At 39.8% G+C, this 23,486-nt stretch overlaps 1 protein-coding gene across 1 annotated transcript in view; it reads right to left on the bottom strand.

The window, feature by feature from the left end:
* si:dkey-127k13.1 overlaps positions 1–23,486 on the bottom strand; it is a 70,233-nt gene that overhangs the window by 9,187 nt on the left and 37,560 nt on the right. The window contains exons 9-13 of the mRNA XM_034163008.1: positions 20,845–21,106; positions 20,568–20,699; positions 20,401–20,468; positions 19,361–19,437; positions 17,683–17,743 (exon numbers count right to left, since the gene is read on the bottom strand). Of these exons, the coding sequence (XP_034018899.1) occupies positions 17,683–17,743; positions 19,361–19,437; positions 20,401–20,468; positions 20,568–20,699; positions 20,845–21,106 (600 nt within the window). The remainder of the gene's footprint in view (positions 1–17,682; positions 17,744–19,360; positions 19,438–20,400; positions 20,469–20,567; positions 20,700–20,844; positions 21,107–23,486) is intronic.

Genomic DNA, 23,486 nt, shown 5'->3' with positions numbered 1-23,486 from the left:
GCGCTCACTGCGCACTGAACCTGCATTCAGGAATCTCCCTCACCCACCCCCTCCCTCGCAGTCTGCAGCCTGTTAACTCCGCGTGCGCGCACACAGGCACAGACACACACACCGACAGCTCCGCATTTTAGACGGCTTTTGAAGAAGAGGGCACTGTTTTAATCGGCTGTCAGCCTCCTTGTTATTGTCCTGCCTTAAGACGAGAGCAAGGCTGCAGCACGTTTGACATCAGATTCTGAGTCGTTTTATGCTTTGTGGATAAAATAAATAATTCACGGTAATCTCGAATATGAAAAATAATCGCGAAAATGAAAAATACCCACGGCATCCCTGACGATCGATCACGGCACCCTAGGGTGCCGCGGCACCCCCGGTTGAGAATCACTGGGTTAGATAATGTATCTGTAATATTATGGTCATCATAGCTGTAACACCACGTGCAGGTGCGCTGCACCACAGTGTGTCAATGTGTCTCAGTGGCTCAGCGCAGCAGAGGATTTGCACATTTGCGCATCTGAACAGGGTGTCACAGCTGTTATACACATCATATGACAGTCACATTGTCAGTCCATCTTATGAGTTAGAAGCTGCAGAAGTGAAACTCAGCACAGCGTGAGAATGGTCTTCAAAACATGGATCTAACCATTAATTCTATTCTTTCCACTCAAGTGAACTATACGCCCTTTAACAAATTAAACAAGATAACTGGATGTATGTCTGTTTAGAGCCTTTTAAGTCAGTAACAAAACCTTGAAATCTGCTCTTATGAGTCACAGGGAGCCAGTGAAGGGAAGCGTGGACGGGTGTGATGTGACTAAACCTCCTGGTTTTCGTCAAAACTCCGGCAGCAGTGTTTTGTACCATCTGTAGACATCTCAGACTCTTATGTGGCAATTCAGAAGATAAAACATTACAATAATCAATTCTGGAACACACAAAGGCATGAATCAAAATTTCTGCATCCACCATAGACAGGATAGGTCTGATGACTGCAATTTTAGGCAAGTGAAAATGGGCCATCTTAACCACTTTCCCAACACCCCTGTCACACCTTGACGATTTAGCCAGCGTATGTCTTCTCTATTAAAAACGCTGGCATAAGCCTAATATGTTATGGGTAAGTTTAGTATAAATTCTCTCGTTTGTCCTTCGAGGTCAAAGATGACCACAGCTCCACTATTAAAAAAAAAAAAAAAAAAAAAAAAAAAGATTTCGATGGATGAACATAAACGGTGCAACCGAAGGTGGCTGATGAGGCTCATCCAGGCTTGAAAGGCTCGCCCACATGGAAGTGGAGATGGCTCGGGCCTTGCGTGCAGATCGCTTTGTTTGAGTACCTGCGATCCGTCTGGTCTCTGCTGCGCGGGCGCCACTTGTGATCTTGCTGCGCCATTGTGTACGGTCGAGGGCAAGCGACTCCCAGGAAGTGAGCACAAAGCCTAGGTTTTTGAGGAATGCTTTTTTTCTGTCCCCCAATGGAACACTTGCCCTGGCACAGTTCTCCATACAGCAGCTGTTTTGGCAGTCGACTGTCTGGCATTCTGATGACATGGCCAGTCCATCTGACTTGCGTCTTCTGCAGGAGGGTGTAGATGCTGGGGAGGCCAGCTCGCTCAAGGACCTCCATGTGTAGGACTCTGTCCTCCCACCTAATGTGGAGGTGGCGACGGAGGCAGCTCATGTGGAAATGGTTAAGCCGTTTGGCATGTCTGCTGGAGACAGTCCAGGTCTCACTGGCATAGAGAAGGGTGTAGTTAGAACCACTGCATGGTAGACCTTCAGCTTGGTGGTAAGGCTGAGACCTCTCTGTTCCCAGACATTCTCACGGAGACTCCCAAAAGCGGCGCTGGCCTTGGCAATCCTGTTGTTGATTTCGGCGTTGATGTTGACTGCACGAGAGAGGGTTCTGCCCAGGTAGGTGAAACTGTCAACTGCCTGCAGGTTCTGTCCTTTCACCGCGAGGTGCTGGTTGGTACATGACTTCGGTCTTGTTGATGCTGATGGTGAGACCGAAGTTGTTACGCGCTCTGGAGAAGCAATCCATTACATACTGCATCTTCCGTTCTGTAACTGCATTGAGCGCACAGTCATCAGCAAACAGTAGGTTTCTGGTGACAGCCCGGAGGCGTCTGGGGTTGAACAGCCTGCCATCAGTCCTATATCTGAGGCTAATGCCGCCCTGGCAGTCCTGGAAAGCGTCAGTCAGCATGGCAGAGAAAACCATGCTGAACAATGTAGGGGCAAGAACACAGCCCTGTTTTACACCACTGGTGACTATGAAGGCTGCTGACTCGTCTCCATCATCCAGAACTTTGACCATCATGCCGTAGTGAAACTGTCGCACGATTGTGATGAACTTGCCGGGGCAGCCAAACTTCTCCATGATTTTCCACAAGCCTTCTCTGCTGACCGTATCGAAGGCCTTTGTCACATCAACGAAGGTCACAAAGAAGTCACTGTGTTGCTCCTGGCACTTTTCCTGAAGTTGGCGCACAGCGAATATCATGTCACAGTACCAAGTTCGGCACGGAATCCACACTGACTTTCTGGGAGGAGGCCCTGCTCAAGGTGTTGTAATAGACAGTTGAGCAGAACGCAAGCCAGAATTTTCCCTGCAATGGACAGAAGGGAGATGCCTCTATGGTTGTCACACTGCTGGCATTTGCCTTTCCTCTTGTAGATGTGGACGATACAATTGTCCTTCAACTGTTGGGGGACCACGCTTGTGCTCCACAATGACTGGAAGAGTTTGAACAGTCTGCAACAGTAGTGGGCCACCTGTCTTGTAAATCTCAGCAGGAATAGTGTCCGATCCTGGTGCTTTGCCATAGGAGAGCTGTTGGATGGCGGAACAGGGTGTTGGCGATGACAAGGTCATGTGCAGCACAGATTTTGAGGAGTAGCAAGCCGTTGCTGTTACACTTGCCAATACCGTGTCTTTCAATGGCTCCGTCCCAGGTCTGGTGGTCGACCCCTACTCTTGCATTAAAGTCCCCGAGGATAAAAAGCTTCTTGGACTGTTGAGCTGCTGCAATAATAGCTTCAAGTTCTTCGCAGAACTTGTCCTTGATGTCTTCAGGATTTGTCATACTGGGGGCATATGCGCTAATCAGAGTCACATTCTTCTCTCCCCTCAGTGGGAGCTGAAGAGTCATCAGATGGTCATTGATGCCCGCTGGAAGTTTGACAAGTTTCCTTGCAAGGTGGGACTTGATGGCAAAGCCAACTCCTGCCTCCCGCCATTCGGCAATGCTACGACCGCTCCAGAAGAAAGTGTAACCACCACCTTGTTCTGGCCACTAGCGCAGTTCTTCATTCTGGCCTGTCTGCTTTGATGTTATCCAGCAGGGTTCGCACATTCCATGTGCCAAGGTTGAGTAGCTTCAATTTCTTCTTTAAGTTTCAACAACTGAGTGGGATCCCCGCCAGCCGCGGCATGCTGACCGGGGTGAGTATGTAGCAGACTATGTTTGAGGCACCTTTTCTAGCCCCTTCCTCCATGGAGGTGAGCAGAGCGATCCTAAACAGGGCTGCTCAGTCGCCCAGAGGGCTGCCGAACTCCACTGCTGCTTCTGTCCAGTAGAGCGCAATCCTATACCCTGGGCCGCCTGTGTGCAGGTTTATGACTCCAGCTTCCAGTGTATCCGCACCTACTGCTTTGCCACTCGCCCGTCGCCACAGGACTTGAGAGTGTGCAGTGATAGTGTGGAGTCATGACTAGCGCACGACTTGGATTTAAGTGAAGGAGAGTTGCGCATAGTCGTCAGCCTCACTCTCTCGTCCGGTTCCATTTATGTCCAGTGGCAAGACATAGTCAATATGGCTCGGGATGCAGTGGATGGCCAACAGTGCCCTTCGTGTCTCACTGTGTCCTGTTCGTGCTCCACAGCGCTTTGCTGGGTCCACCTTCCTGCCCGTTGAACCATCTGCTGGTTTCTTCCACGCAGTCCGCTGGAACCAGTCTTCGCATGCAAAGGTAGACAAGCCCGAATTCACTGAGGGTTTTAAACCCATCAGCTACCCTCCACCTGGTTTAGCCAGCCAGTCAAGCCGTTGCCCAGGGTGCGGCCACTGTTGCATGCTAACAGCTACATGGAGCCACAGGTGAGAGCTGGGTGCATGACGAGGACCAAGGTGGGAGAACTACTCCAAAGAGCATGACATGTCCCCCCCATCAGAGGTGCTATAAATGTATAAATTGTATAAATTAAGAGCACACTGAAGCATGTTGATATGTTGAGATGGTGACCACGTTGAAAAATTTTGGGCATGCACAATATTTTCGACGTATGCCTCATATGTCCCACATACGCAGGCCATACGTTGTAGATTTGTAGACAGGTTTTAGAATTCATCACAGCACAGAAACAGCATTAGTGAAGGTTACAAATGATCTTCTTATGGCCTCAGACAGTGGACTCATCTCTGTGCTTGTTCTGTTAGACCTCAGTGCTGCTTTTGATACTGTTGACCATAAAATTTTATTACAGAGATTAGAGCATGCCATAGGTATTAAAGGCACTGCGCTGCGGTGGTTTGAATCATATTTATCTAACAGATTACAATTTGTTCATGTAAATGGGGAATCTTCTTCACAGACTAAGGTTAATTATGGAGTTCCACAAGGTTCTGTGCTAGGACCAATTTTATTCACTTTATACATGCTTCCCTTAGGCAGTATTATTAGATGGCATTGCTTAAATTTTCATTGTTGCGCAGATGATACCCAGCTTTATCTATCCATGAAGCCAGAGGACACACACCAATTAGCTAAACTGCAGGATTGTCTTACAGACATAAAGACATGGATGACCTCTAATTTCCTGCTTTTAAACTCAGATAAAACTGACGTTATTGTACTTGGCCCCACAATTCTTAGAAACATGGTGTCTAACCAGATCCTTACTCTGGATGGTATTACCCTGACCTCTAGTAATACTGTGAGAAATCTTGGAGTCATTTTTGATCAGGATATGTCATTCAATGCGCATATTAAACAAATATGTAGGACTGCTTTTTTGCATTTATGCAATATCTCTAAAATTAGAAAGGTCTTGTCTCAGAGTGATGCTGAAAAACTAATTTATGCATTTATTTCTTCTAGGCTGGACTATTGTAATTCATTATTATCAGGTTGTCCTAAAAGTTCCCTGAAAAGCCTTCAGTTAATTCAAAATGCTGCAGCTAGAGTACTAACGGGGACTAGAAGGAGAGAGCATATCTCACCCATATTGGCCTCTCTTCATTGGCTTCCTGTTAATTCTAGAATAGAATTTAAAATTCTTCTTCTTACTTATAAGGTTTTGAATAATCAGGTCCCATCTTATCTTAGGGACCTCATAGTACCATATCACCCCAATAGAGCGCTTCGCTCTCAGACTGCAGGCTTACTTGTAGTTCCTAGGGTTTGTAAGAGTAGAATGGGAGGCAGAGCCTTCAGCTTTCAGGCTCCTCTCCTCTGGAACCAGCTCCCAATTCAGATCAGGGAGACAGACACCCTCTCTACTTTTAAGATTAGGCTTAAAACTTTCCTTTTTGCTAAAGCTTATAGTTAGGGCTGGATCAGGTGACCCTGAACCATCCCTTAGTTATGCTGCTATAGACTTAGACTGCTGGGGGGTTTCCCATGATGCACTGAGTGTTTCTTTCTCTTTTTGCTCTGTATGCACCACTCTGCATTTAATCATTAGTGATTGATCTCTGCTCCCCTCCACAGCATGTCTTTTTCCTGGTTCTCTCCCTCAGCCCCAAGCAGTCCTAGCAGAAGACTGCCCCTCCCTGAGCCTGGTTCTGCTGGAGGTTTCTTCCTGTTAAAAGGGAGTTTTTCCTTCCCACTGTCGCCAAGTGCTTGCTCACAGGGGGTCGTTTTGACTGTTGGGGTTTTTACGTAATTATTGTATGGCCTTGCTTTACAATATAAAGCGCCTTGGGGCAACTGTTTGTTGTGATTTGGCGCTATATAAATAAAATTGATTGATTGATTGATTGATTGATAGATAGATAAGTTATACGATTGTTGACTAGGGATGGGTATTGATAAGATTTTATTGATATCGATGCCATTATCGATTCCGCTTATTGATCCGATTCCTTATCGATTCCCTTATCGATACCTCTTGTGAATTTTCTGTGTACTAAAAGTAGGCTTTACAGGTTTTCTATGTCAACATTTTAAATTGGTCACTGGATCCTTGATCTCTGGACATAAATAAAATCTGTAGTTTTTGTCAAAAGCATTTCCTTTCAGACATTTTAGCATGAATGTCTCTCCATACCTCGGGGATGAGCTCAGCCGGGTGCTGCAAGTCAGCGCAGGACGTCTCGTTTTGGGAGGAAAAAACGTTTTGATCGATTGCAGTTTGTTTGTAATACAACCTTTGAAAAGGTGTCATTTGATTTAAACGGCATTTTGCTTTGAATTTATTAATCCGACTTGACTCAATCATTCTAATTTGACTCGGCAGAGAGCTGCACAGCATTTGGAACTGTGTGAACAGAATGGAGGACAATTCTTGTTTCTTTCTCACAACAAGACATGGAGTCCCAGTTAGTGACTTTAATCAGCACAAAAGTGACTCACGATTGACATATTCAGGAAAGAAAGTGGTAAAAAAAAAAAAATCAAAAAAGCTGAAACCCAAAATTACCCCCACCACCACCTGCATGAAAATGTTTGAATTCTAGAAGCTTTGAAATGCAATCTGGGACTATTCCAGACAATAAACTGCAGAGTGCAGCATCCATTTGGTGCCACAAAAACCCCCAACTTTCCTTATTTAAATTCATCCATCCATTTTCTTTCATTCCAATAATATTCTGCTCTTACTAGGCTGCAGCAGTTTTCTAGCTTGGCAGATAGTTCTGGAGGAAATCAGTGAAATACACAATTTGACTTACGACAATGAACGCTGAGCCATTATTATACAGAAAACAAATGCACACACAATCTGCTAAGATGTGAACAGCTTAATGCTAACTTTAACATTGAAAACGCCACAGACATGCTAACGTGTTAGCATCGGTCCCGTTTTTGTTATAAAATACATCTATCAACTGTTTCAGGAGACCATAACAGGTCAGTTTAACATAAAAAAGGTATATATTGGGACTTCCTGTAATGCCTGCCATCTAGATAGCCACGCTAAACCAAGCTCCGACATTTTCTGCAAAATAAACCTGTTTTAGACCGTGGACTTAATATTTAGGAGCACAAGCGATACTGTTTTCAGGACAGAAAATGCCAGGATCTACAAAAAATAGCAAGGATAAAGCAAAACTGGGTACGCAAATGAAACTTTCTGACTTTGGAAGATGTTTGAGCAGAGACCGAGCACTGTTAGCTCTGTAGACTTAGTCAGCAAGAGCTTTGGCAATGAGGCTAGCACAGAGATGGCTGAAATGTTCACTAAAACCTCCAGGGGACATGGTAACAGCGAACTCATGCTTGTGAAGGACGAGATTCTGAAGGCGGTGGGTGATCTCCAGTTTGAGTTTACAGGCAAATTGAATGGTATACTGAAGGCATCGGAAGAAAAAATAAAACAGCTAAGTGACTGTACCAATAGCATCGGGCAGGCTGAGATCCGCCTGTCCGTTGTTGAAGGTGACTACTGCGCAATGAAAGAAAGAGTGGAGAAGTTGGAAAAAAGAAACCAGGTCCTCGATTGTCGATAAACGAGGTTTCGTCTAAACAACATGCGCCTTGTGAATCTGCCGGAGGGAGCTGAAAATCCCGACATCTGTGCTTTTCTAAGCTGGCTTTCATACGCATTAGATATGCACCTGCGGGAGCCCATCATGTTAGAGCGGGCGCACCGAATTGGGCCTAAAAGGGGCACGGGAGACCCTCCGAGACCGCTAATCATGAAATTCCAGAGTTACAAACAGAAGACAGCTGTGATTAATGCCCAAAAGCAGAAGAAAAATATCCTGTACAAGAATGTTCGCGTTCAGCTTCACCATGACTTGGCTACAGAGGCGCGCAAACAGCGGAAGCAATACGACACGGCGCGTAAACAACTTTGGGAGCTGGGACTGAGACACGGAATAAGATCACCTGCCACAATGCTGGTAACGTACAAAGACAAGACTCTGACATTTGATAAACCCGCAGAGGTGGAGGAGTTCATACGCAAGGTCAAAGAAGAGAAATGATCAGATCAACAATAGTTTTGATTGTAAAGTAAAAAAAAAAAAAACTGAGCCAAACAGTCACGTTTGGCTCGGCTCTGCCCCTTTTTAAAACAAAACTCAAAACGTATTTGTTTAGATGTGCTTTTGATACTTAGTCTTTTTAGACTTGGGAATAAAATGAATCTGTGTTCTTCTTTTAAACTATATTTTAAATGCAATTTTTATATGTACAGCGCGTTGGTCAACTTAGGTTGTTGTAAGGCGCTTAACAAATAAAATGTGATTGATTGATGTGCTATTTTACGTTGATTTGAGTTAAACAAATCTGTGTCATGACTCGATGCAAATTCCAGAATTTTTTTTTTTTTTTTTTTTGGTTTTTCCTCTCTTTTTCTTGTTTTTTCTTTTTTCTCCAATAAGGTAAACAGGTCAATAATGTACAATATTATATCCCCTCCACCACGGATGGGACTGGAGTTTCAAATGGCTTGCAATTCCTATTGTAATTATTAAAATATACATTCTTTTTTCTTATTCCCTATTTCCCTTTATTTTTATTTTATTTTTTATTTATTATTACTTTTTTTTTAAATATTATTTTCTCTTAGCCTTGCTTAGTTTAATTATGTTTATTATCTTCGTGATATTGTGTTATCCATAAGAATGTGCACATTGACTTGCTAAACAGTTATATATATATATTATATATATAATATATATATATATATATATATATATATATATATATATATGAGATTCGGAACAGGAGAGCTTGGACTTTACTTTTCTGTGTATTGTTAAACCGAGAGGATTGATTTCGGATCTATCCCTAAAGGTTAGAGGAACTCAACATAACCAAGGGGGAACAAACATCCTGTGAGGGAATGGGGCGTGTTTTCTTTTCTGTTTTAAGAGTTCAAAGGTTCAGGATCTGTTTTGCTGTTTTATGGTTAACCTTACTCAGATCAATAGCCAGCTAAAGTTATTTTTCTTTTTAAGTGGCACAAAAGGTAAATCTTAAATGTATGTCCTGGAATTGCAGAGGTTCACAGAAAATAAAAAATTAAACAAGTTATGAATAAACTTAGAGATTCAGGTTCAAAAATTATATTTTTACAGGAGATGCATACAGTTGATGAAGACCATATAAAAATAAGTAGAAGATGGCAGGGAGCTGTGTATGCAGCATCATTTAATTCACAGGCAAGGGGAGTCATGACCCTTATTCATAGCTCGATCCCCTTTCAAGTTTTCAATATAATCAAAGATAAACTTGGCAGGTATTTAATTATCCAAGGCTCATTACATGCAACTAGATTGAACCTTGTGAATGTTTAAGGTCCGAATGCGGACGATTCCAATTTCTTTACTGATTTTTTTTTTTCCCCCCCTTACTCTTTCTTCACTTCCAGGCTCATATATAATAGCAGGGGACTGGAATTGCACTCTAGACCCAGTTGTGGACCATTCCACAGGAGCTGATCAAGCACATAATAAAAGTAGGGTAACTATTAAACATTTCATTAGAGAACTGAACCTTATTGATGTATGGAGGTATTTTAAACCTGATGAAAAGGCATATTCTTGTTATTCTGGAGCATAAGGGACTTTTTCACGCATTAACTATTTTCTAATTTCAGCCAGATTACTCTGTAAAATAGAATATTGCTTTTATGATAGTATATTGCTTTCTGATCACAGACCATGTGGTTTTATCTATTTAGATGAGGCTCTTGTAAGAGATCCACCTAAATGGAGTTTGAATCAAAAATGGTTACTGGATGATAATTTTGTCAAATACATTGGCGAAGAAATAGATCACTATTTTATAGATAATACAACTGAAACAACTGCTGCAATTCAGTGGGACGCCTTTAAGGCTGTTCTGCGTGGCTGTATAATAAGCTATACCTCAACGAAAACAAGAGATTTCAACAAAAGATTACAATTAGAGGCAAAAATAAAAACTGTTCAGAACCTGGTTATTAATAATTACTCAAACAGTGTAGAAAAAGAAATATTAATTTTAAAAGCAGAATATAACAAGATGGCTGCAGACAGGGCAGCCATGATATGAACAGAGCAAGAAATCTGGAAAATTATTAGCATGGCAAATCAAACACTTGGAAACAAGAAAAGCAATCACTTCAATTAGAAGAAGTAACGGAGACATAGTAACTGATCCAGTTATAATAAACAGTGAATTTAAGGAATTTTATGAAAACTTGTATGACTGTCAAATACCAAATGATCCAAGTACTCAAAATGCATTTGCAACAGTTTGGAAATTCCCCAAGTACCAAATAAGGTTGTGGAACTTTTGGAAGCGGATTTGACAGAAAAGGAAATTAGTGAGGCTATAGATGGCATGAGGGCAGGCAAGACACCAGGCCCTGATGGACTCCCGATAGACCTTTACAAAAAAATATAAATTTAAAATTACTTATACCTCTTCTGGATATGTTTTTAGAAGCATTTCAATGTGGGAGTCTACCAACATCAATGAATGCTGCATTAATAACATTATTGCCAAAACCGGGAAAGCCAAGTGACTCTTGTGGAAATATGAGACCAAAAAGCCTATTGAATGCTGACTTAAAAATTCTTTGTAAAGTCTTGGCAAGGTGACTTCAAGAAACATCTTGAAGTCACAGAGATCAAAATGGATTCATACTTGGACAGCGGGGTTTCCACAATGTTAGGCGCGTCCTTAATATTATTGAAGGTCTAGAGCAGGGGTGGCCAAGTTCGGTCCTCGAGAGCCACCTTCCTGACACTCTTAGTTGTCTCCCTGCTCCAACACACCTGAATCCAATGAAAGGTTCATTAAAAGTCTGCTAACGAGTCTTTCATTGGATTCAGGTGTGTTGGAGCAGGGAGACAACTAAGTGTCAGGAAGGTGGCTCTTGAGGACCGAACTTGGCCACCCCTGGTCTAGAGGAAACTACAGGTAAAGCTCTCTTATCTCTGGATGCTGAGAAGGCCTATGATAAAGTTGAAAGTCCTTATCTTTTAATGTCCTGAAAAAGTTTGGATATGGGAACAGATTCTTAAAATGAGTTCAATTATTGTACTTAAACTCAACAGCAAAAATAATAAAAACATTTCGCAATCAATTATAATAAAAAGACGATGTCGTCAGGGCTGCCTTCTCTCACCTCTATTGTTTACCTTAGCAATAAAACCTCTGGCAATTGCTATAAGAAAAATACTGAAATAGGTGGAATAAGTCTTTACAATACTGAACACAAAGTTGCACTTTATGCAGATGACATTATTCTGTTTATTTCAAACATGAATGAATCAATTCCAATCATTCTACATCTGATAAGTGAATTTAGTCAAATCTCTGGTTATACTATAAATAATACCAAATCTTCTATTTTACTGATTAATGACAAAGAAGCTGAAAATCCTGCTCCACAAACTTTATCATTTAAGGTGGTTGATCACTGTACGTATTGAGGCATAGAAATTAGGCACAAATTAAACTTAATTGTCAAATCAAATTATGAATCCTTAATGAATGATATTACTGGATTAGTTGAGAGATGGATGTTTCTACCACTGTCTTTGATTGGTAGAATTAATGTTATAAAAATGAATATGCTCCCCTCTATATATTTAAGAATTTGCCTTTGCCTCCACCAACTGATTTTTTTTGGAAAGACTAAAAAGTTACTTTTAGGATTTATTTGGAAAAATGCTAAACCTCAGATCCAACTGTCCTTACTACAATTTCCATAGAATAACAGACTAAAATGCCCTAATATAATTTGGTATTACCGGGCCACACAACTGCGGTCAATTAAATTTTATTTTGAAACTAAAAATGTCCCACAGTGGAAGGAAATGGAGTCTGAGGGTCTGAATGTACCATTTCCATAATTTTTATACTCTGACAAGGTATCTAATTTAGCAAAAAAAAAAAAAAAAAAGAAAAAAAGAACCCAATTGTTAAAAACATGATTAATATTTGGTTTAAAGTTTGCAAATATGTATCTGAGCCTTGTAACCTGTCTCAATGTACTGCGATTTGGGCAGTGGTGGGCACAGATAACCAAAAAATTAACTTCGATAACAGATAATAAGATAACTGAAAAGTTATCTTTGATAAAGATAAACCGATAAACCACCCAATAATGTATCGGAAGTTACAGATAATCGATAACCGATAAATTCCAGTGTTGTCTATGGGACATTTGCAGTTACTAAAGAGCTGAAATTGATTTTTAACATGATCGCTTTTGAAAGAATCAAAAGCAGTAAAAGACCTAAAGAATAAACAAGAATGTTTGACCATGCTGCCCCCTGCAGGAAGCAGCACAAACAAATCCTGAGAGCACCCACAAAATCAACTCTTTACTCATCATAATCATTTTTCTTTCAACATTCTGCCCCTGCTGGAAGCTCTTGTTTACAACAACACTCCCACCACAGAGACACACCGAGAGCAACCATAAGGCCAACTCCCTATCAATTTCAAGACTCCGGTCAGGCGGAGTTCTTGAAAAATAAAGTCATACTAACTTATGGTGTTTTTGAAAATACTGATAGAATAACTCCATTAATGTCAATTCTGTCATTTGTACAAAGTTAAAATATAACATATATCTTTTAATGTTGAATAAGGCACTAATTCTGAGGTTTTGTAACAAACACAGACCGCAAAGCATTCTGGGTAAAAGTGCTAAACAGTGATTGGTTCAGTAATCCATTATGTAAACCAACACGTTAATGTGACGTGTGTCGTGTGTTGGTTTAAAGAAAAATGTGCTTTTGTAAAATATTCCATTTTTATTTGTAAAAACAGGCATTTTTACGGAGCCCTGGAAGTGTCATCGCAACTGCATGTTTTAAAACTTTTATGATGTTGTAAAACGTGCACTCAATATTAGTAAGTAAGTAAGTCAATTTATTTATATAGTGCCTTTCACAGACATAAGGCCATGTACAGACGTTGTCGGGTATTTGTAAAACCGAATATCTTACCCTTTCAGTTTGAGGAAAAAACTTCATCCACACTACTTCGTTTAAAAAAAAAAAAATCCATCCACATCGAACCGTATAAATGTGTTGTAATTAGTCTGCCAAACCTTTGGGTGGTGGTACTGATTAAAATTCTATCCAATCAGGAGCCTTATTCTCTTGTCGCGTCACTTCCACAAAAACTAAAAACATGGCGCCAACCTCGTTCGTGAAGACCGATAAGGAGTCGGAATTACTTCTAACCGTAGTTTTAGAATACAAAGTTAACAAATATATGCACACAAAAAGCGCCTGGACAATGGACAATACCAACACTTTGAGAGCAGCCATGTACCCAGACGTTTAATACTGCCATGAACACTCCTGGCCAGTAGATGGCAGTAGCGGCCTTGAAAAAATGTCAAAATTCCAGATAATCCGTGTCTGCTACTTTAAGATGCGTAGAATTTAACAAACGCAAATACACTAACATCTATAAACCCAGAGAATATATTCAAGAGAGTTTAATGCTGTTATCTGTGGACCCTGAACAGAGTGTCTAAAATGCATTTGTCCTGTCGTGAACGTCAGATTACTTTATGCTACCCATAATACATTGCTGCCTGGCACAGCATGTGCTCACAAAACCTTAAAAATTAGCACATTACTTTAAAACGAAAACATATATGATATTTTCACTTTATAAACTTCAGACATGACAATTTTAAATAACTTGTCTAAAACGAGTGGTTAAAATTTTAACCATAAGTTAAACATGTATGCCTCTGGATGACTTGGTGACATTGTGATTATATTAGTATGGTGTTAAAGGAAATTACTTTTTTTTTGGTCACCAGTTCTCCTTTGCTTACAGACAATAGAATAGTTTCTGATTGCAGAGGGTAGAACAACATGCCTAGTAGGAAATTTTTAACAGGTAGGTCTCAACAGCTTTAACAGTTTTAAAAATGTTATTCACTGTTCAGTTTAGTTTAGTACGTTATCGGTCTAAAAGTTATCGGACGGTAATTCAACGGAAGATAATTAGTCCGATGACGGTTTTTAAGTTTATCTAAAAAGATAATCCGATAATGAAAACATTATCTTCGATAATTATCTGTTATCAGATTATCGGAAGTGTGCCCACCACTGGATTTGGGGCAATCAATGTTTACTCCAGGAAGGGCAGACACTGTTTTTCAACAGTGGGCTTTAAAGGGATTAAAAACGATACAGGACCTGTACATGACAAATTCAAATACTCTGTCATTTGAGGAAATAACAAGCCAGTACAGTATAGGTAAAAAAAATAAATAAATAAAAATATTTGTTCAAATTTCTTCAGCTCAGAAATTTTATCATAACTAATCAGAATAATCTAATCAAACCTCAAAAAACAGCTTTGGAAAAAATACTTTCAAAAAACAGTTTGAGTAAAGGTGCTATATCAGAATTATATAACCTGTTAATGTCGAACTCGACTGAAAATTCTGATGCTAGGTTGAGAGCTTGGAATGAGGATTTAGCAACAAGTATTTCAATAGAAGATTGGGAATTGACATGTTCAAAAGCACATAAAAAATTTGTTAGTACTCGATTTAGACTCCTCCAATATAAGTGGCTCATGAGAACCTACATGTGACACCAGAAAAATTGAACAGGTTTAATCCAAACATACCTGATATGTGTGCAAAATGTGACAATGCTAAAGGAACTTTGTTCCATTGTGTGTGGCAATGTCCCGAGGTTGGACTTTTTTTGGGACGAGGTCAAAAGAGCTGTAGAGACTATAATCCAAAAAGACATTCCAAAAGATCCTATACTTTTTATTTTAGGAGTTTATTCTGAAAAAGCAAATTCACAAAGATTGAGCAAATGTTAATCAATGTGTGTTTCTTACAAGCAAAAAGATCAATTGCTATATACTGGAAAAAAAAAAATAACAGGCCCAAGCTGACACACTGGGTAAAACAAATGCTAGCAGTGTTTCCTCTGGAAAGAATAACTTGTTTTAAAAAAAGGGAAGTTGTTGCTTTTTGAAAAAAAATCTGGGGACCATTTAAAAACTTTAGATAATTTAAATATACCAATTGACAATGAAAATTAATGAGTAATGTATCACTGTAAACCTAGGTGCGTATAAGATTTATCTAAATGCTTGGATTCATGACAGTTTGTGAACAGAATGTATAACTGGGAAGGTTTTCCTCATTTTGTTTATGTATTTTTGTTGTTGTTATTGCTTTTTTGCATGTTTTGTTCATGATCTATGCAAGATGCCAGCAAGATACCATGGTCAACTATATCAAGTACTGCTCTCAAGTACAGCAACAACAATGCAGAATCTGCATCCATGGCCATCATGCAATGGTTTACAACTTTTGTGAGGGCAGACACTGGAATGATGAGCCCGAAAGGCCGACTGTAAGGGCTCAAGAAGATCTTGCCCAACTGTCAGAGAATGAAGCTGCCTTACAACCACGCTTTCCAGCATTTTGGAGAAAAATGATACATTAGAAATAGGTTTATAACAAGAATGTGTTTTTCTTTGTTCCCTTTTTTTTAATAAAAGAAAAAACTTTATTACTATTATTTTTGAAATGTTGTATAATGTGACAGGATAGTCTGTACTTTTCACATTGGAAAAAAGTCAATAAAGACATTGTTTAAAAAAAAAAAAAAAAGGTAAATATTACTCACAGACCTATGCTCTTTAGCGGGGAAAATTAAGATAAACTAAAATAAAACAATGAATCAACGAAGCACCAGATCGAAGAACTGCTTCGACTGGTTCAAGGTTCAAAGCAAAGCCGCGCTGCAGAAAAGTTGATTACAGACCCGCTGCAGGGTCTGTAATCAATGTAGAGAAATTATCATTTTCCTGACAAACACCAACAAAAACAACAGCCACTCTGAAGGACCGATACGGGAATCGTTAAGCAAAAAGGTTACTGATGTCGGTGGATCGAATAATTTCTTAACGATACCCGAAAGGAACCGGTTCTCGATACCCATCCCTATTGTTGACACACGTTATTTGTAAGTTACTCATAAGTCAAAATACATCCATTGATGCTTCCCATTAATTGGATGAACAACTGAAAGTTGCAGTTCTCATGCGAACAGTTCAGACTGTTACAAATATTAAAACCATTCACACACAGAGTATATACAAAGTCTTAATCTTACATTTTCGTTTCAGGCGGATTCATCATCACAGCCTGACAAAAATGTATCCACATAAAGTGTACCGATTGTGGAAAATGGCATCTGAAAATATTTTAGGTCCTGTTGTGGCTGAAGAAATGTACCGCTTTTAAAGAAGTCCCCCTGTTTTGTCTGTTCCTGGTGACACCGGCACTGTGCCGCAACAAGACAATTAACTTATTTTAAAAGCTGAAAGTGTCACTGCGCCTCATTCATTCACATCAGCGTTTATCATCATCATCATTAGCATCAGTCGATTCTTCAGCATTGTGCACATGATGAAAATAAATCCCATGACCCACCAAGACAAAAATAAAATAAAAATTTAAAAGTGTTAAATTACTCTTTTTGGCCTCCACATGGAGTGGAGAGGCCGCGCGACAGCGTACACGTGCTTGATGATGTGCTCATCAATATTTATGTTTTCGCCTGCCAAACAAAAGGGTTCTGTTGGTGGTGGAAACACAAACTAAGCCAGAATTAACTGTTCCGACCCGTACCATACTGTGCAGTACCAACACGGACCGCTCAGTGGAAACGGGGCTGTCAGCATAACGCTGGCTAAATCATCAAGGTATAACAGGGCCCTAATGTGCAAATCAAAAGATGATGGATTACAGTTTACCTGACAAATAAGAACTCAGCCATGCATGCAGCCTTCCAGAAGTGCCAAAATAATTTCCTATTCTCGCCAGCAAGATACCATGGTCAACTATATCAAGTACTGCTCTCAAGTACAGCAACAGTAACAACAATGCAGAATCTGCATCCATGGCCATCATGCAATGGTTTACAACTTTTGTGAGGGCAGACACTGGAATGATGAGCCCGAAAGGCCGACTGTAAGGGCTCAAGAAGATCATTCTCTGACAGTTGGGCAAGAAGCTGCCTTACAACCACGCTTTCCAGCATTTTGGAGAAAAATGATACATTAGAAATAGGTTTCTAATTCTCCAACAACCCAGAATCCAAACTAGACTTTTTTTTTTTAGCAGGGGTTTTATTACAGCCACATTAAAGCCGTCTCAAGCGCTTCCAGTGGTGAGAGATAAATTTTTGACAGTCACCAAAGTAGGCTCCAATGATGACGACAACTCCTTAACCAGCTTGGCAGGCAGTGGATCAAGAATACATGTCGTCACTTAGCTGCCATCACAATTTGGGATAGCATCTCCAAAGAAGCCTCAGGCCCCATGACTACTGGGATAGGCTCCAGCCCTCCTGTGACCCTTAATTGGAGTAAGTGGGTATAAAAAAAATGGATGGATGAATCTCCAAAGGAGTAGTGTCAAAATCTGAAACTGGTCTTGAATCGTGGATCACATTTGCTAAATGAATATTAGATACAGCTGGAGAAATGTCATGTATTCTCACCACCAGGTCATTGGCCTCTTCACAGTCAAAAGGCTTCAGAGTTTTCAGAGCCACAGTTAACCTTCAGAAACACAAACATTACATTAAGTGTCCCCGTTTACATGCACATAAAAATCTGTCTGCCATCTGTTTATTGGCCTTTATCTGATTAAGTGGTCATGTAAATGGAAAATCTGATATGCTTTACCAATAACGATATTATCTGATTATGAGAAATCAGATTAACACACTGGATTTCTCCTCAATACTCAAATTTCTTTGGTACATGTATACCATTAATCAGATTTATTTGTTGTTTCACATCTGCGCATGTGTAAAAGCAGTTGTCACTCACATTTCCAGAGGTTCAACAAACCTGCTGTCTTATCGCGACTCGCAACATCCTTCATCAGATCACAATGTTCAGAGAGTCCGTTGTGCGTCAAAAAGAAAATAAAAATTGACAAGATGCCCAAGTGCCCTTTAACATCCCTGTGTTTCAGAGTTGTAAAGGGCAAATTTCTTGGTGATCTACGCGGTTTATAGACAAATATATTAAAGATGAGGGGAGTTTCCTAAAACTATGACTACGTTTACATGGCATTAATATTCGGGTTAAGGTCAATATTCCGGTTTCTGAATCATTAGGAATAACCCGTTTACATGCTTAAGCAGAGAGAGTTACTCCTGTATACATGGTCATTGGTATCATTTGGAAAATCCCCATCTAAACAGTGACGCATGTCTTCCACCGGTGCTTGATTTGGTCTGGCGTTCGTGCAAATCCTGCTTCGTGTAAAACCCCTCACTACACACTTTTCTCAAACAGGCATTAACATTTTCTCATTTTTCTCTACTGCGGGCTGCCTCCGCATCAGAACAGCGAGTGTAGTCTCTGGACCTGTTGCCAGATTTGGCGCAGCTCCGCACAGCAGAGACGGGAGCAGTGTGAGTGGCCCGCTGCGGCATTTATCGAGCCCGCAGACACGCATCGGAGGCAGAGCAATTGCGGTGATGCCGGTGCTGCGACCGGCCCACCTGATAAGGATGCAGAACACAATGCGTTGTTTATCTCTGCTTCTGTGGTGTCCGGTGGGCTGCGTGCGCCGCATACAAGTAGTTGCCGTACTCAAAAGACCAAGATTCAATGCAGATAGGACATGCGCAGAACACAAAATAATGTTCCTTTCTATGGTGATATCCCAATGTGCGTTGATACGACCTGATATTCGGGTTAGAAAAGGAGTAACCCAGGGGTCTTATTCGGGTTTTTAAAAACCGGAATATGAGCATATTTGGGTTTTTGCGGGTGTTTACATGGCCGTGCGCAACCGGGTTATTGCTAATATTCCGGTTATGAAAGGGTTACTGGCTGCATGTAAACGTAGTCTATGACGTCATATTTAGGGCGCGAGGATATCAACACGTGAACCTACACACACACACACACACACACACACACACACACACACACACAGAGATCTTGTGTTCAGGCTATGGTTTTTCTTCAGGAGCTGTCCTTTCTTCTTTCTCTGCTTTCAAAAAAATCCAACTAATTAACTGAAATCATGCAAACCTGGGTTTTCCAATTATCAGATTACTGAAGTGCATGTAAATGCGAGAGATCAGATTAATAGATATCTGATTATTATGGTCACGTAACCAGGCCAATGACAAAAAGAAAATACAGATGTCCTACCCATTCTTTTGTTCAACCAAGAAGTTGTCAATGAACTTGATGCTGGCCTTTTTCATCTTACAGTTCACACTCTTTACCTGCAGCAAAGCATAGTACAGATTATTAAAACCTCATACTTGCAAGACCTTCAGTGTTGACTACTTTGTAAAATAATGACCCCAGACTTTAGATTGGATCAGGGGTTTTCAAAATCAATCCTTGTAAACAAGAGCTCTGCAGGTTCTCTGGTTCTCCTAGATTTATTTTCACATCATTATATTAATCTACAGTAGTCACAGCTGTGGTTTCTAAACATTTTGTCCCACTTTGGAAGCTCAATGTACAGTAGTATAATAATAGCAACAACCTTTTATTTTTTCCTTCTGCACAAATCCACCCATCGTTACACTCTGCTTTTCTTTTGGAATGAATCTTGTTAATCTGCATGTAAGTGGCTTTATTTTAACAGTAGTCATGCTTTACATTTACACAATAAGCATAACTCATCTTCCACAGACCAGATAGCTCAGTTGGGTTAAGGAGCTGGGGTACAAATGTGTAGACCTGAGGTTTGTTTTCCAATCATGCTACCTGTCTGTGTCCTTGGACAAGACATATCGTCTATGGTGTTCCAGTCCACCCAGCTATATATGGGCACTGGCTTTGGCTGGGCAGGTAACTTGGGATGGACTGGTGCCCCATCCAGAGGGAGGTTAAAGATACTCATCTGCTTCATGCTATGGAATCTGGTATAAACACAAGTACCAACAGGCTGCAGGGTAACTATAGAACTTACTACTTCTTCCCCTGCAATGGCTGTGCATGGGTTTTTATAAATTACCAGCTTACTTTAATTCAACTGAAGTTGTGTAGCATCTGATTATTCTGTTACAACACATTGTATTTAGATTTCACCATACTTGCTGTATGATCAAAATCCAACATAGAAAAAATGCAAACCCAGAATACAGGCAAATATGAAATAAATATTTTACTCTAATTATATTCTAAGACGCTTATTTGTGGACGAAATCAGGGAACTGTACACATTTTGCACTCACCAGTGCAGGCCACAATGGATAACTTCTGTATTTGCACCACACAAATTGCCCCTTTGTAATTGAAGACTCTGAAAGATCAATGAAAATTCACACTAATATCGACATATATTTATGGATTCTAGTTGCCTATGTAGGGTGTATTGTATTTAATCATATCAATCTCTCACTTTTGTTCTCTTGCATCAAGAAACTGGGCAGCTCTTCCTCATCATCATCTTCCTCTTTGAAAGACACAGAGCCCATCAGTTGCTCATTGTGACTCAGTTCTATGGACAGATCTGAGGACACTGCAGACTCATCTGTTTCCAAGGCAGGGAACAGTGAAGCAAGCACAATTACTGTACATGTTAACTCACCTGAATGAGTTTTAAAAGGTGAGCAAATAAATTACCTAAAACACAAGATTTCAGAAAAGCATTAAGTTGACAGTTCAAAAAGATTCACCTTGCTCTGTTGTATGAGACACCTCAAGTTCAAATCTTGGTCTGCATCGTTTTGATGGCTGAGTTGCGGTATCCATGTCTGAGTTTGTTTTCTCCAATTTCTTTTCTTTGCCTCGTCGGCACTCAACTGGAGAAGCACTGCTTCCACTGCAGGCCTGCTTTTGCACAGTTGCCACTTTTTTTTGGACTTGTGTTGGTCTGGCAACATGGCACTTCCGGCTTGGAGACTTTGATGCGTTGCACGAGGAACGCACCCCTGATGTCTAGGACAGAAAAGATGCAATTTATTTATATAAAGAAATCACACTACATGGATTAAAGCATAAAATCAACAACAAAATCCACTGTATGCTTTGAATGAAATACCACCAAGAACCTACATTAATAATTGTTAACACATCAGCAATACTGTCTGAAGCAATGGGACAAGATCAGTGTATTAACTGCAATAGACCCAATTTATATCAACCTGATGTCAATCTTTGATCTGGTGTTTGTTTTTCATGGAAGTTGTATATGGCAAATATTCCCTATATTAAGTCTGTAGGCCAACTAGTTTTTTGTTTGTTTCGTACCTCCATGGTGCTCCAGTAACAATTTTATTGACTGTGGGCTTATTTTTCACTGCAACTGCAAGTCCCCGCATTTCTATGGAGTTGGCTCAGTCATGGCTAAAAGTAAGAGTTCAAAAATGTATTTTGTGCGTGTAACAGCTATCATTGCCATAAGTCAAAAGAAAAAAAAACAAGCAGAATTTCTTTGATCATTTATTTTTCAAAAATTTAAAAGAGAGAACCTACAAATGTGACTCACCCACTTGCCTACAAGTGTTACTAATATTATGAAAATGAAAACAAGAGGAATTCCACACACCATTTCTCACATTACTTAAAAAAAGAAGATATAGTGTACATGGTTATTTTGAATGCAATTGTAAATTTGAAAACCTGACCATTTTTGTTTTTACATTTCCTGATGAATGACAAATTGAGACAACGACTTTGATTAAGAAAACGTGCCTTTCAAACCCACTGTCAAGCTATGGGGTTTGAAGGATTAATTTAATAATAACACCAGCAATATCTATTGCATATAATCATAGAATGTACAAATGCATTTATAACTGGAAAAATGCAGTTTTAATTTGAGTACTTGTGAGCAAACCATGTTATCAATTAATTAATAACAGGGGTTTGCTCACATGACTGTGAAAGGTGAGAAAAGCCCCAGAGGCATTTGGCTAACAATGTTTTAATGTCAACATTCTGGTTATAAAACGTGAACTTGTGTTTTCATTGTTTGAAGTGTTAAATGAGATTCATCTGTAAAGACATTATCAGACACCTTTGACCGTGTGATGACTTCAGTGCATTGTTGCTCCACGCGTTTTGTTCTTGACGGGATGTGGAGATGTCTGAAGCAGAGGAGCTGTGGACTGGTGTGGAAGTCAAACGGCTTCTCGTTCTAGCCGTTTTTGTTTCCTGCCTCTTTTTGGGGTACTTGACAAAGAACAGGCCTTGAATTGCATGGATCCTTTTTTGACAACGGGTGTGAAACATTCGCTGAGAAAACTTTCTCTGATGTGTTCTTCTTGACTTTGCCGTTTTTGGTTTGAGTTCTACCTGAAAGGCAAAAATAAGTTAGCAATTTCAAAGATCATTAGCTGTCATTTTTACACTAAAGAATATATTTACATGAAGAATTCTTAGTTAGCCATTAACAAAATGCTCTATGTCCTCAACATCACTTGACAGGGTCACATTGGAAAACAAATACAAGTAACTCCAATTATCACACTGGCAATTTCACAAGGCAAGCTCCAGCAACCTTCCAATCAAACGTTCTACCAGGGCCAAATTTACAAAAATGCAGTCACGTATTTGCTAAAGGCGCCATGTGAAGATGAAACCTTTAATCTGCACAACTGTTACAAAGATCCATTTATAAGAAGCAAATATGAATTCGGACAGCAACCACATATTCACATTGCATTTATCTTAATAAAAAAGAAGATGAAGAAAAGACATATTATATACTGTACCAAGCCACTGGCATTAAATGAAGCAGAAATTAGGACCAGATCTGCTTGTAACCAAGTTGAATCAATTTTTGAGACTGATGAGAAATGTCATTATGGCTGAGAGCTAATTTTATTTATTTCATTTATGGTTTCAGTGTGCTCATTTTTATTGTGGGTGAGATTGGTTATGGTCATTTACTTATTTTTTTTTTTTTCAATTAATATAGAATCTTGATCTAGGGACAACCCCGCAAATCAGCTTGACCTATATTACAACATGTGGCATCACTGTCTCATATACTTGCCTGTCCATTTAAAAATAAAAGAAAATTAATTGATTTTACTCAGTTTCACCAACTGGTTAAATATGTCTATTTATCTGTAAATACTGATAGGTTGTTTGAAATTACATGCAAGATTTTTTTAAAAGTGTGTGCAGTTGTTGGCCACATGAATAATATGATCTAGACAAACATTATGTAATCATCTGTAATTTTTTATGCAAATACCTGTGCCACTTTAAAAATGTGCACAAATATTATGTAACCATCTGTAATTTTTATGCAAATACCTGTGCCACTTTGTGCACTCAGTTTTAGGGCAGTGGCATGTCTGCAGTGTTA

Source organism: Thalassophryne amazonica, chromosome 2 (genome assembly GCF_902500255.1).
Source record: "Thalassophryne amazonica chromosome 2, fThaAma1.1, whole genome shotgun sequence".
Classification (NCBI taxonomy): domain Eukaryota; kingdom Metazoa; phylum Chordata; class Actinopteri; order Batrachoidiformes; family Batrachoididae; genus Thalassophryne; species Thalassophryne amazonica.
This window is presented reverse-complemented; position numbering and strand designations above follow the sequence as displayed.